The following is a 15,330-nucleotide window of genomic DNA, read 5'->3' as shown; positions in this document are numbered from 1 at the left end:
ATATGTATTTAATATAAAATAATAAAATAAATATTCTTCTGTAGCAATTAACTAAAAAGAATAAATTATTTTATAGCAATTACACAAGAATGTCCAGTAACATGTTCAACACCACAAACTTAGTCACTGCTGGTAACATTCATCTATTCTGGCCTGATACTCTTCCCTGCCTTGATGAAAGGAGCATCTAGCGGTAGAAGCTCTTTAACTCTCCATAGATGAGCTGACGAGCTGCAGCTGTGTCAGGAGCACCCGTCACGTCCGCGTGGCCGAGAGCGCAGCTCTTCACACGCCGGCTGACTCCGTGCTCCCAGCGCATCAGCCGGCCGAGTCCTAACAGTTTCCCCCCTCTGTTGAAATGTCCACATTGCAAGAATTGTCGCCCTGTTGTCATCCTTTTTGGTAAAATGTAACCAAACTTTCGAGCATTTATGCCGCTTTGTCTCCGTGTTTTCCTGCTGGGCGCGGATGCGCACGGTGCGCAACGTGCTTGGTGACGTCATTCACGCCCACTGGAATCGATAAGGGAATCGTTTGCGAAAAAGGCAAACGATTCCAAGGAATTGAAACACTGGGAACCGGTTCTCAACAAGACCCGGTTCTCGATTCTCATCCCTACTCGCGACAGCTGCATATGGCTTTGAAGCACTGTCACTTATCAACAACGGTCAATGATGGCCACATGCTGAAACCTGGCCACGGAGCTACAGGTGACATCACTGCAGAGGCGGCGGACGGAGTCAAGAAAGTGAAAATGACACCAATCCAGAGACCAAACAATCCTGTTGATCTAAAAATAGCAAAGTTTTCCTTTGGTGCTGCTTTTGTTAGTAGTTTTATTTAAATCTGTTAATTTAAAATGATTTACAAGAATATCTATGCTTTGTTTCATAATCAAATCTGAAACCTTTCTATCGATCAAAGCCTTAAATTTAATTGAGTGGATTAGAGTTATTGCCCCAAAGTATGAAGCAGATGAAATATAAAACTGCGTGACCTCAATAAAAGTCAAGATTCAGTGTCTGATTTTGTAATGGCGTCCAGCAGTGCCCTTCAAATCCCCAAACCCCAGCCGACAAGGGGGAAATTTGTCCTCAAACTCAACTGTGAGCTCGGCTGACAACTGTCATGCAGTCACAGTATCGTCGTCTCCTGCGCTTCCTCCGAGGCCAAAGAGGGAACATCAGATGCGACTTCTTCCGCACTCTTCTTGAAACGTAGCAGCTGATGTGACTCCAAGTGGCAGCCATGGCTCGGGGGCGGGGGATTGAAGCAGGAAAGAGATTGAAGATTTTGCAACGAAAACATAATCAGCTACAATCAGTGCCAATCAATTTCAATAGGTCGTTCATTATGGCACAAATGAGCCTTGTTGTTCCAACTGGGCTCATTTAACAAGTATGGATTTCTTTTTTGTTCCTTTTTAATTTTCAGGGAAAGTAATTCTAGGTCAAAGAATTGATATCCGTCCGTTAACGAGGAAGAAAACACATTTAATGAAATTTTAAATTACCACAAACAACCATAACAGTGGAGAAAATTCCGTGCCGTCAGACTGTGCGTCAGCGTTGGTCTTAAAGCTGACGCCTATGGCGGTCTCATACTCGGCAGCGGTGAAATCATCAACGCCAGACATTGTTAAAATAACCTTCAAAAGCACCGCTCTCAGAGAACGCTGCTTTTTCCAGTCTGTCGCATGACGGCCGGTCGATGCTCGAATATTTCACTCCACCTGGCCAATCCCGGGCCAGCGCTGTAGCGTATGACGGAAAGTGCTGTCCCACAAGTTGGTGATATTTTACTCTGAAGCAAACATCCCAATAAAAATCTCACTTTCTTCCCATGAGATGTATTTTACAGGCTTTTACTGAATGAAGTGATCATGGAAATTGAAGATTAGAGTCCTCCATTCTGGCCATAAAGCAGAATTAACAGGCTCTGGCCCTGGATGTGAACAATATAATAAGGAAAAAAAAAAAAAGCTTGAAGAAGCTGGAAAAGTTATCACCAGGCCGGTTGTGGAAGGACACCTAGATTATATCATCACCTCTTAGTCATGACAGGTTATATTACAGGTAGTTTAAAACACCAAGGTCAAAGGATGACTGCATGAACGAGGACTCGGGCGACGGCTGAATCTCTATTATAGGTTGATAGTTAAAATCACTTCACGCACGGCGTGACATACGAGGCTGTAAATTAACATTCAGCACAGAATGGAGCTGAGCTTTTAAAGTTTTATTCTTTAACTTGTTTTCTGCAGCTTGTTTGTCCTGTGAATCCAACGAATATCCTCTTAATACCAACCATGTCAGGGAAGGAAAAAAAAACGGTAAAACTGAACAAACTCATATCTGAACAGATTCTTTCTGCTCTACCAGACTGTCATCTGCTACTCAATTTGCTCTGTCAGTATCCCTTCGATATTTGTCAATCTTCATTGAAGTGATGGATCAGATCTTCCAATTTTTTTTATTTATTCTCTACAGATGTGTAGAAAACACACTTGATAATCAGTCCTGTCTCTTTGCTGAGGGCTTGTCATCTGCCAGTAATGAAAATAAATGTGGCATGCCTGATCAGAGGGGGAGACTGGTATCATTCAGATACTTCAGCTACTGAAAGTTCAGGTGTTAGAACAATGTTGGGTTTATTATTAGATGGTTAAGAGGTTAAACTGTCATTAGGGAACATAAAACATGAATCTAAGCAGTTTTGAATTAGAAGGGACTTTGAATTTGCAGCAAAAATCCCAATCAATGTTGACAAAGTGGTCAAAGCAACTATGCAGTGTAGTTAGGGACCATACAGACAAATTGATATAATATCATTATACGTACCCAATGTGTACAGAAAGGATTGTTTGTAAAGCATTCTTTGTCTCCTTGCTGCCACCTTGCCATTCAGTCTATACAAGTCGACCACCGTTGTTGCAAGGTACAACAGAAGTACCTTCATTAGATACCAAAAGAAGAAAGTTCATGGCCTCAAACATTTGCCAATTTTATCATAAATGTATTGGTAGTAACTAGTCTTATGGAAGCAAAGACCATGAACTCTTCTCCTTTTGCTTTGTTTATTGACAGTAGTGTGTCCGTAGTTGATTTCTACAAATTCATGACAGCAGAGATGCCTGTACAAACAGTAGTTTCCAGACTCTTTTTGTACACATACTAATTTAAAATGACCTCAGTTTGTTTTTTTGGCCCGTAACCACAAAATCAGCCAGTGAAATGATGTTTTTGAGTTTTGTCAGTCTTAATAATTATTCAGTTATTTGTCAAGCTTATTTCTTCCTGCCTCATGTCTGCAATCACTTACCCAAAACAGATGGAGTACATATTCACAAGTATAAAAGTTGTATGTATAATCGTGGTCTCAAAAGAAAGCTAAGATTACCAAAGAAGTTTCAGAATCAAGATGTGTTTTACCGTGTTAGAGAAAATTAATTTGAAATTCAGCAGATTACTTAAATCCTTTATCTCTACCATTAAAAAAAATAAATACATTATTTTGAGCAAAAGATACCTTTGAATCATACACTAGTAGCACATTTGGTTGAAGAATTAATAAAGTAATATCTGAATAGAACCAGGCCTTTGCACCCATTTTGGCACCATACGTTTCTCAGGGACTAGACTGGAAAATAATTATATTTTACTGATATATCACTATGATTATTCATCTCATCCAAATACAACTTTTTTTTTAATTTATTTAGAAAATTTACTCAAACCTATATGCATTTTCCTGATAGTTTCCCATTCAAACAAGAGCATGTAACAGAAATTACCTTTGACTCCAGCTATATATATAGCAGCTATATTAACAAGAGAATGAAATGTAAAATATATACAGACATGTATCAAAAAACAAGAAGACAACAACAAATATCTATAACTATTTACAGATTTTGACTACTTCATAGTGTGTGAAGTAGCAAAACCTTTCGGAATTACGAAAGTGGATATGTGCTGTTTTTGTGTTTTTGCTACATGTCCATATAATTGATTGGGGTTGAGTTGTGTTTTTTTTGGGTGACAATGTTTGCTAGAAGCTTTTAGCTGAGTTTCTCCCCTTCATTTTGTTATGCGACATGTTAGTATTGGTGCCCCCGAGGCGGGCGTGGATTGTCTGTTCACAAAAATCAAAATCAAAATCACGTCAGTTCGTATCATTTTGGTCAAAAACAAAAGTTTATTCAGTCTTTAACCTGATGACGTGTACAGTTTCATGACTACAGGAAAAAACTGTAGTTTCAAGCTCTAAGTGCTATTCTTGTTTCCTGTGAAAAAAGCTATTCTCATAATACTAACTATAACAATAAAGATTTGTTCTCATAATAATATTTACTATGTGTGTTATAAATAAATAAATAAATAGTCTTTATTTGCATGTTCTCACGTGCTTCTGTGTTGTTTTTTTCCTGGGTTCTCCCACAATCCAAAAACATCCACTTGATGATGCTGGATTGTTAACACTTGTGTCATGCCAGGTCCTTCTTGCCTTTCAACCCGTTGTCATTCCGTCTGTTCACAGACTTCCATCCATGTCGTTTCCTATCCCCACCCACGCTTCAAAATTGTGGATTTTTGTTTTTTGTGCTTTGGATATCACGCTTTGTGAAGTGGATTCTTTTGTTAATAAAGGACTTTCTTTTTGTTTGCTAATCCTGGTTCCCTTTATCTTCTCCACCGTGGGTCCAATTTCTGCCAATTTGACAGCAGGTCTGAATTTTCCGACTAAAGGATGCAATTAACACTTTTATGTGATGCAACAGAGAGTAATAGTAGAAGTAAAATAAGTAATTACTTTTGGCATAGTGTAATAATATGAAGTTATAGAGCAGTTACCATTCTTATCGTTCCCTTTCCTTTGTTTCTTTGATTGGTTATATGTCTATCTCCGGTGGCGTCCGGAGGCGGTTTTTACTGCGTCTATTGATACTGCGTCTGGAAATCAACGGGGAATTATGGAGGAACCAGACTAAATATTTCTATGAAAGAGGAAAATAATTTAGACGGCTGGCCAGGCGAGGGGGTAAGCGCATTAAAATTACGGATTTACTAGGTAGAGTGTTTTCATTGTGGAGACAGGTAGGTGATTGTAGATCTTGGAAAGAAAATTGTGATAGTTCAAAATTAGAACCGATAATCAGAGCTGTGCAAAGACACTTTGAGTAGTGCATCTCTACATAGGATGACAAAATAAAAATAAATAAGTATGAACAATTAAATCTTTAATTAAAGAATCATCTTTTAATCCACTTTCCCTCAAGTGGAAAAGCCTCTTTCATTTCCAGAATTAAATGCCTATATCTCAGCCTTGATCTGTGCTCTCCTACAGACGGGAACTTTGACAGCTGGATATAGGACTGGGGAGCAGTAAATTCAAGTGCCGTGGCCTTGGGTTGACATTACATTCCCTATGCTTGTAATGAGCCCTCAAACTGCTCCTTTGGCCCTTCGCTGCTCAGCCGGTGAGTGCAAGGCCTCGTGATTGTCACACCTCCAACCGTCCTCAAGCTCTCTTGTCTTTTATTTGATGCCCCTTCTGTGATTAAGAAAAAAGCCTTCAGAGATTCCCGGGCCATAAGGTCTCGGTCTATATGGACGTACTCTAACTCTAATGACTTTAATTAATTAAATTCATGATTTTCCCTAAATTGAACCCATTCATCAGCAGTGCAAAGCAGTGACCATTAATGATTTAAAGACATCTATAAAGGAATTATTGAGGACAAGAGCTTGGCCCTTCCCTCTTCTTTACTGCCTTGATAATTGCTTTGACCAGATATTTACAAAGAGAGGGGATGCATTATTCTCTTGCTGCTTTCACAGTTTGTCATGAAGACTTTCACAGGGAACTGGTGGAGTAAATAAAGAAGTGGAGGTGTGACCCTGCATCTCAGCACTCGTGGTGTCAATGCGTCTTCCTCTATGGTTCATGCAGTGACTTGGTGTCTTATCTTGGGTTGGACACGAGACTCCAAGCCCTTGTAGTCTAATCCTCTGGTTCCTTAAGCCTGAGCTCTGCACCTCCTGTTGACAGCCAGCTGTGTAATCCTTCAGAGATCTATGTGCCTGTGCAGCTGTGTTTTAAGCAATGCCGATGCCAATGTATCCCTGCAAAAATCTCCATTTTGACTTGCGACAACACCTGTTTATTGTCCCTCATTCTTACCTGGATGGTACCACAAACACACGTGAGCCAAAGAGCCAACGTTTGGTTTCTTTCACAATAAAGTACAATATAGAGTTGTGCAAAAGTTACCACCTCCCAGTTTAATGCAGTTAAATAGTGAGCCTTAATATTAGGCAAATACAATAAATGCAATATATAACCTTTTTTTACTGTGTCGTTATTTATTTAACAAAACTGAAGACAAAAAGAAAATCATGTAGGCCAGTGTTTCCCGACCCTGGGCCTCGAGCCCCCTGTCCTGCATGTTTTAGATGTTTCCCTGCTCAACAGACCTGATTCTAATTAATGGTCCTCATTAGCTTGTCACCAAGGTCTGTACATCTCTGTTGATGACACAGGTTCTTGTATCTCAGTGTGCTGAACCAGGGAAACGTCTAAAGCATGCAGGACGGGCGGGGCTCAAGGACCAGAGTTGGGAAACACTGATGTAGGCAATTGGAAGTTTACCCCACACTGCAATGTTATGGAAGGTGGAGGCGGTGCTAATCTTCAGTTCTTAATAAATAGATTATCAACAGGTGGGCAGATCTCCATAAAAGCAGACATTTAGCAGTTTGCTGTTCTGGAGTATGCATGTGTTGTTTTATACAATACCAATAGGGTAAGACATAAACAACAATCATAGGGAAATAATTGTTGTTGCACATGGGTATAGTGTTCAGCAGATTATAGTAAGGAAATATTATTATAAGGGGTAAACAGTCAAAACAGCTGCCAATCTTACCCAGAGTAGACCTGTTTTTCTTTTTTTTTTTAATGGTCAGGTTATAAATGTAATCCTACAGGCCTCACAGATGACTTTAAATGTTAAAGTCTAAGACAGCATAATTACAAGAAGACTGAACAAGAAGAGTTTGTCTAGACAAGTTGAGTTGCTAAAGCGTGCACGATTTCAAAAGCCAGATGTTCATATTAGTCTGAGGAAATAGTTCATTAATACTGCAACTCACAATCAGGCAGAAAAGACAAATAAAACGTAAGTTTAAAAGAGGAGTACATTTGTTCATGTTGTCTTATCAACATGCAGTACAAGTGACGGGGATACATGTCACTCACTTCAATGATGCTGTAAATCATCTTTCCGATTTCAGTTTTGCTTTATTTAGCCCATAACTTTTCTTTTTTTTTCTCCACTATCACAGCTCTCTAGCTGCTTAGCAGTTCATAAGCAGAAGACAGCTATATTTCCCTCCGGAGTAAATGAAGACTAAAAAAAAAAAAAAGAAAATTTAATAGGTGATGGAATCTAAGACTCCACATAAATGCTAACATTGCTCTACGAGAGCACCCCCGAACCTTTAAAAGAAGTAAAATAAAGGAATAGGAAGTAAATTAATTCTAAAATAAACTGGTAAACTGTGAAGAGAGGATAAAGCTGGAGTCATGTCAGCTTTTATATTCGCTCCAATTAGGAACCTCGCTGGAATATTTTGTACAGTTTGAAGACAACTGAAGACCAGTAAAAAGAGTATTTGAATAAACAGTGCAGCTCAATATCATCAGCTTACTGTACGTGTAATATGAGATATAACTGAAATGACTAATCTGTTGTGGAGGGCCTACAACAGAACTTAACAGACTGATGTATTACTGCATTGTTTATGCTGACTGCATCCCAAATACAGCCGGGCATTAAACTGCACCACATTGTATTTGCAATGTTTCCAAGAAACTACATTTTAGTTCACAGACATAATAATAGTAATAATCTTTATTTGTCGGTATACATCTCACAAAACACACCGCAATTGTTATCTGCTTTCAACCCATCACTAGTTAAACTATGAGAAGTGAGCTGCCATTTCTGCAGCGTCCGGGGAGCAATTAGGGTTAAGGACCTTCCTCGGGGGCCCAAAGTGGTTCACCTTGGTTGCCGACCCAATCCCACCTCTGTAACCGCTAGACTAGCCCCCCCACACACACACACACACCCCACATAAAAGTGGGTAAACACTGGTTTGGGGTAAATACATTTGTGTGTGTGTGTTTTCAACTTAGTTCCCAAGTTTTTCTCTCTCCAAATTGCCAGTCGTGGCTCATTTGCGATTAGACCGCAGCTCCCAGCGTGCCTCGGAGCAGCGTAGGAACCCCTGGGGGAATTGGAGGGAGATGATGATGTCTGTCCAGTTCTGATGCCGCGTTGCCACGGTGAAGTGGCAAGATAATGCATGGACAGAAATGTGTTCATCTGAACATTTTCAGCAGGCAGGTATAAAAGCATTGCCTGGTATGAACGCCAATTTATGGACAAATGCCTGTGGGCTTCAAGCCCAATTCAGACCCAAAGTTTGCTTAAGTTAGTTTCCAAACATTCGTCACTTATCAACATTTCCGAGCCTGCAGGTCTGTGCTGGCATATTTGAAGTGATATAGATGTAAATTACAGCACATTGAGCTTCAGTTCACAAGTAACTGTGGTCTATTTAGAAAAATATCGCAGAAAGTCAATTTATGCCCAGGACCAGTGAGCGTAAACTAACTGACCAAATTGTGGAATCATAGTAGTATTAAAGCTCTAATGTGAAATATCTAGAGCTATCTGTGGTTTATTATTACCTTAGAAAGAACATTTAATATAAAAAGTTGCTATGAATTACACTGTTTGTGTCTCCACTATGTTATTACAGAGGTCCAGACTGGACTAGCCAAGCACCGACTCCAGAGGGCCTTTTAATTTATAGCTATTTTGGGGTGGGGGTGGATAAAAAGATATCCCATTAGGCCCGTTCAACAAACCCCATTGAAATGTTATCACACCTTCATCATCTAAATATTGAGATTTAAATCAGTGGTTCTCAACTGGTCTGCCTTTGACACCAAGCATCACCCCTAAATAACAAGCTGTGACCTAAATCGCAAAAAATGGTCAACCTTTCAAATGTATTTAATACAAATATAGAGCAGTTTAAACCTGTCAGAGAATTGACACTGCTTACATGTACAAGCATGAAATAAAAATCATGCAAACATCTGAGAAGGTCTTCCAAAAACACTCAAGAAATTAAAACAAAAACTCACTGCGCATATGACAAAAACTGTTCAGGTAAAACTATTCAGCCACCTCATCAAACTTTAAACAAAGCTGACATAGCAATCAAAACCTTTCAGTAGCAAAGATTTTAACAGACTCAACTGGTGTTTTCCTGTAAAATACATAGAATAAAAAAGTGCAAGAACTGAAAAGAACGTTCTGAAAAAGAATTGTAGTTTTACTAGGGGACAAAGTCCGAAAATGTGTCAACAACCCACTTTTAACACTTTTACCAGTTTAGAATCGCTGCTTTAAATAAAAGTATCTATTTATAAAGCTAAACATTGATTTATGCTTCTTTGTAGCATCAAAGCATGCCATCTACGCCATCGTAGTTGACCATTAGTCGTTTTTACTGATATTGCAGCAAACTGGCCTTCAACTAAGCAGCAATCCCAAGAGGTGCAGATAAACTGCCAAAGGATGCCATTGGATAGGCAGACAACAAATCAGACAACCTGCAGTTGAGTAGGAATGCCATTGGTTTTGCTCTAAAAAATGTGTTGATTCAACATTTCATTAGCAATTCTGAAGCCATTCTGATTATTTTGATATTTGATAATGTATATGGGTCATTGCTCAAAGCCCACTTCCCACCCCACTGGAATTGGTCCGGTACCTTCTGTACTGGTGGGAATGGCTCCGAATGGAAGGGGTACCAGACCCATTTCATAAAGGAGAATTGGGGTATGGCTGGGTGGCCTAAGTTACTCACAAGTACTATGTGTGTTTTGCTATGCACTTTTACAACACAACTTGACTCCTGACAGTTTTTAAACCAAAACTATTGGTATTAGGTTAAACTGTTCTTGAACTGTATGGGTTTTTGCTCCTAAATGACCGGTTCCACTCCCCCTCCTATGACACATGTGTGCAGAAAATCCTATACACTAAACTTATACAATTCATAATTAGAAAACAAGGGTAGTGTGAAACCCACCATCAAGAAACTACGTATCGAAACCCCAAAATGGTCTGAAAACAATGACAACAACCTTCTTTTTTTATTCATTTAGGACTGAAAACCTGAATTCAACATCTCTTACAGGAATCAGCATCAGGAAATATAGACTTTAATTACTTCTGCTGTGGTGACAGCGAACCAGCCGTGTTGGTAATCCCCTTATACAATACAAAAGAGAATGCAGGTCTCTTCTTGAGACATTTTGAAAAGGTTGTCTAAAGGTTTCCACATTAGAGACGTTTAGCATACGTTCAGGGAATGTTGCATGGAGCCAAATACTAATGTTATACTTACATGAGGAGAACAATCCATGAAAACCTCAACACGTACATCATTCCCTCCACAAAAGGTAATTTCTTAGAGTGTTGTGGAAACCAGAAATTGTTAGTCGGTCCTCGGAGAGCTTTTAAAGATATGCGTCTAAGTAAGCACCAGTCCATGTATTGAGACAAAAACACCATCACATTTCTCCTTTTTGTTTCAGCACACATGCAGCTGTTTCCTTTTCAGTCTCCCCCTTAATCCTCTGTTCCTGCCCTTTGATTGTATCTTCTTCTGTATTTTAGGGTAGAATTTGTTGAAACAAATGTGTATATGATTACATTTTTGTTACTTTGGCTATGGTTGTTTACATTTCATTCTCTAAATTGTTTTCGCTGCCTGGCCTACCTGTGGTTAACCTTTCCCTCTTAAAATCATGTCTGAAAGTTCATAGCAGTCAAGGTCCACTTATATGTTAATCCATTCCTGGAGGAGGAACAGTTTATTTGGCTTTCTTGGTGATTCCCTATTGATCTGACCAAATTTTACTTGCAAAATGAAACCCAAAACTCACATAAACCAGCTTTTCTAAATTGATTCAATACTTTAAACATTAAAAAAAAAACACACTCTGACTGTAGCTTATCATTCTGGTTTTCACTCCCGCTCTCGTTGTGCTCCTTGTACACCTGCTAAGTCAAAAGCCTCAGGATGTTGTTGTCACTCATTTGCATGTACTTGCATTTTGAACATTCGGGGGGGCAGGTTCAAAACCTTGGAGAAAATCTTGACCATACAGCTATTTACAGGAAGGGTATGATATGATGGTGCCCTGGAGGAGGGTTTTTAAAACAAACCGCTCTGCATCAGTAAATGCAAATGTGATCAACAGAGTATAAACTTCTGAGGCGTAGGACAGCTGTATTTATCATCATAATGTGTTGAGTTACTCTAGATCTGTAAATGTTGTGTTATCAGTCTGCTGTCTGTATGTATCATAACTTTGATACTGAAGTGTGTACTATTTAATAGGTGAAATCATACAAGTTTAAACATATGTTAATATTGTTAGAAAACTAATTAGGGGACATTTTGTAATTAATTTCTTTAATTTTGATAATCCTTTGACTCGTCTAACACCACCAGCCAGAGATACATATCTCTTAATCTTTTATTTCGATTAGCACGGATCAACTTGGATGACTTTAGCAATCTGTTTTTTTGTGCAGTTAAAACATGTTTAAAAAGAAAAGACTGATTACTGATTTTGAAGCAACGTATAGAAATATAGGAAATCAATCAAGTTACATGGATTGAAAAAAAGGGTGGCGGTAACACCTCCCTAGTGGCCTTTTTAAGCTCTATAAATAAAATAGCTCATGACAGATATGACATATCCACAGCAGAAAATGGGCAGTCAGTCAGCCAGCCAATCAATCTGTCATTTCTATCAAAGGATGGAAAACATTTCCGATTGTTTCATGCTGCAGATTTTATTTGATATGACAACGATTAATTGTGTAGACATGATCTCCAATTATTACGTTTATATTAATAATTGCTAATTGTGACAGACATAAAGTCTCTAGTGTGGGATTTCAGCCATTTATTTTCCTTCTGCACTAATGGCAGTTACACGTTGGAGAAGCAGAGAGCTGTCAAAAGATGGATCCTGCAGAAAGAAACTGCTTTGATAAGTTGTCAGTAACTTAGGTTATAATGCATTCTCGGTTTTACACCTTTTAGCACACAGGAAGCTCCTCTGCCGTTCCTGTTGCCAGTTATTCTTCTGCAATGCATCATGTGGGAAATCTGGGTCCACTGGGCCCCACTGAATTCATTTAAAAAACAAAAAAACTTAAGTTTATGTGAGTCCCTGCTTCGTAGTCTATGGCAAGTAAACTTCAAAATGTTGAATAAATGCAGAATAGAAATCCATTCTCTAAAAATATCGACCATGGGCTGCAACTTTAACTGGGCTGACCTTCTTCTTTATCCCTTTAGCCGTCGTGATTCCACTACCGTGATGGACCCGGTGGGATGCACTGAGTAAGCAAATGATGGCGGTAGTCTGCACTTTTGCTTGTTGCTGTTCACCAATAAATAAATCAAGAAGATGGCTGAAGAAGTAGCTGAGACAGTTGCTGCAATTCTGTTTGCATACACTACAATGCTGGTGATGAATGAGAAGAGACGACTAGAACTTGAGACATTTAGATGGCTAAAGGACATCTATTACCTACAGCACATCCCATCAGAACCGAGTCAACATCCCACCTGATCCAGGCCACACTGAAGTACTAAACCCAAGGCAAGGGCTGGTTTCACTTCCTGAAAATCTTTGTTGTCATTTCTGATAAAGGAGACACACCAGCGATGGAAATCCCTTCAAACTACACCCCAACTGCTGCTAATGGAAGCCACACTATCAACTCCTTTTTCGTTTTGGACCGAGGTTCAGGTGCCATCTACAGTGGTACCTTTAGGAACCAAAGATGATGACAGTATCTCTATCAAGAAAAATTCCACACTCCACTTAAATACTGATATATCACATTGACATGTATTATCAGTTTCTGTGATGGTGTTGAGGTTATTTTTATATAATCATTTGAATATTTTATAATCATTTAAACTAAGTCAAACATAAAGAAACTATGGTTCATAGAAATGTGGCTGTGCTAAGAAAGTGGAAAAACACCGGCCTTACACACACACGGGTGAGGGAGGGGGAGCCCTCAGCACCTGGAGAGCGAGATGGCATTGAGGGGAGGCCTGAGGAGGAGCAAAAGTGCATGACTTTGACTTCAAGGCCATCATGGGCAAACTGTACAAGAGCGGGGAAAACCCAGAGGGTAGTCAACTGTTCAAGGTCACAGGGTATATAATGAGGGGTCCGGAGAGAAGTTTTTCAGAGCTTCCTTGGACCCGGGACCGTGACGCTCTCCTGTGAACTGTTTTTAAATTGTACTTTTTTGCAATAAAGACCTTCACAGTATTTTTGGACGAATACCGGCCGAAACTTGACTCCTGTGTTTTCTTCAAGTCCACGGATGAAGGAAAAACTTGCACGATGCGGAGTAATGAAAAACTTAGAATTATTGTGGAGATCCCAAAAAGGATTTTCTCTACAATGGAGATTCACGTCTTGTGTGAGTAATAAAAAATACAGGCTTTGTTGACAAAGAAATGCAGTTCCATTTAACGAATCCTGATTACCATGAATGGTCATATTTCTCCAATCTAAACTTTTCTTACATCTAATATCAAAAGCCGTTATGGGCCTTACTCCCTAAGGACATCACAGTTCCATGTTATCCCAAAAGAGCACCTCAAACACCTGCGGTTCCCAAAGGTTTCCAAAAGTAGAATGGGAAGCAGAGCCTTCAGTTATCAAGCTCCTCTCTTGTAGAGGTAGCTTCTAGTTAATTTTGGACGAACACAACCTCCTAAGCTTTAATATTTGGCTCATAAAATATATTTTATGGTAAAATGTAGTTATACTTCTGTTTGTCTAGTCTGCTCGCAAATTTCCCCTGATGCTCGAGCACTTTCCTCATTTTTCTCTCTTCTTTCTTCATCTATGTAAATGACACTATTACTGTCAAACATCTTGTTTCTCTCTTTATCCCATTGCAGGTTTGCCTGGACTCATCTGTGCTTATTGGTGTCTCTTTCCTGTCATCTCATCACCACGCTGCCATTTCACTCCCAATATCTCCTGCAGATGTATTTGCGTTTAGTTAACGTGTTGCACATATGTATTTTACTTTCTTAATCTCAACCTCGTTAAGTTAAACAATTTCATTAAGAGTATATTTTAGTCATAAAACTTTTGTTGCAAAAAAGTCCATGTCTTTATTAATTGACATAACACAGCTACGTGTTCTGGCAACGGGATCCCCAAGTTCAAGTCATTTCGCCCGCACCGTGATTCATGTGGGGCCCTTGAACAAGCAGAGCCCCAATGCAATAAGCACATTTTCAGTCTTGCAGAGCGAACACGGTGGACCGAAATTAAAACATCTCGCACCCCACTTCCACCCACGACCTCCATTCTCAGAGAGATGGAGACAAATTCAGCCAAGTGGAAAATTATCAAACGCAGAAGTTGGAGCGAGGGTAGGTCGACGAGAAAGTGAAATACTTAAGACCTAAAAAGAAAGTGTGGGAAGAAAACACTGAATTGAAATGTTATGGCACAAACAGGGAGGCTCACCTAAGGGTGACATTTCTGGTACCCCTGCCAGGTACGGCCCATCGAGAAATTTGGGTTCGTTGTCATTGATGTCCTGCACCTTGACCACGAACTCCGACCTGGGCTCAACAGGGATGTTGGTGAATCGGTCTACAGCTTGAGCCTGGAGGGTGTAATACGCCTGAGCCTCTCGGTCCAGGCGCTTCGTGGCGTGGATGTCTCCCGTGTCCTCGTCAATTGTGAAAATGGAAGAGGCGCCCTCGCCAGTTAACACGTACTTCACCCTGCCGTCCCCTTTGTCTACATCTGAGTGTAGCTGTTGAAAGAAAAAAAGAACAGAGGTGGCCATATCAGACACTCCATAATCTATTAGAGCAAAATATCTTCAATATTTAGTTCATGATGCTCTGCTTAATAAACAATGACTGCAGGGCTTCTATCTTTCAGGACCGACTAATTAAATTGTGAACACAGCAATGAGGTTGATGCTTCTCATTGCCTATTCAGATATAACAAGCCAAGGTCATTGATTGAAGTGGATTAAAATTAAAACATTATGTTTTATCACATTTTGTGTCATTCAGATAATTTAGCACGTTTTATAAATATTAGATGCTGTTAAAAATGCGCAAGTCTTACAAAGTATTTAATATTTAAACCATGTAGATTTTC

At 39.5% G+C, this 15,330-nt stretch overlaps 1 protein-coding gene across 2 annotated transcripts in view; it reads right to left on the bottom strand.

Moving 5' to 3' along the window:
- Positions 1 to 15,330, bottom strand: part of cdh7a (cadherin 7a) — a 160,698-nt gene that overhangs the window by 79,566 nt on the left and 65,802 nt on the right. The window contains exon 3 of one of the 2 annotated variants that reach the window (XM_061713207.1): positions 14,680 to 14,974. In XM_061713207.1, coding sequence (XP_061569191.1) covers positions 14,680 to 14,974 — 295 coding nt within the window. Of the gene's footprint in view, positions 1 to 1,105; positions 1,235 to 14,679; positions 14,975 to 15,330 lie in introns of those variants that run through there. The other variant, XM_061713208.1, reaches the window with a different exon arrangement.

The sequence above is a fragment of the Cololabis saira genome, chromosome 22 (assembly GCF_033807715.1).
Source record: "Cololabis saira isolate AMF1-May2022 chromosome 22, fColSai1.1, whole genome shotgun sequence".
NCBI classification, from domain to species: Eukaryota; Metazoa; Chordata; class Actinopteri; order Beloniformes; family Belonidae; genus Cololabis; species Cololabis saira.
This window is presented reverse-complemented; position numbering and strand designations above follow the sequence as displayed.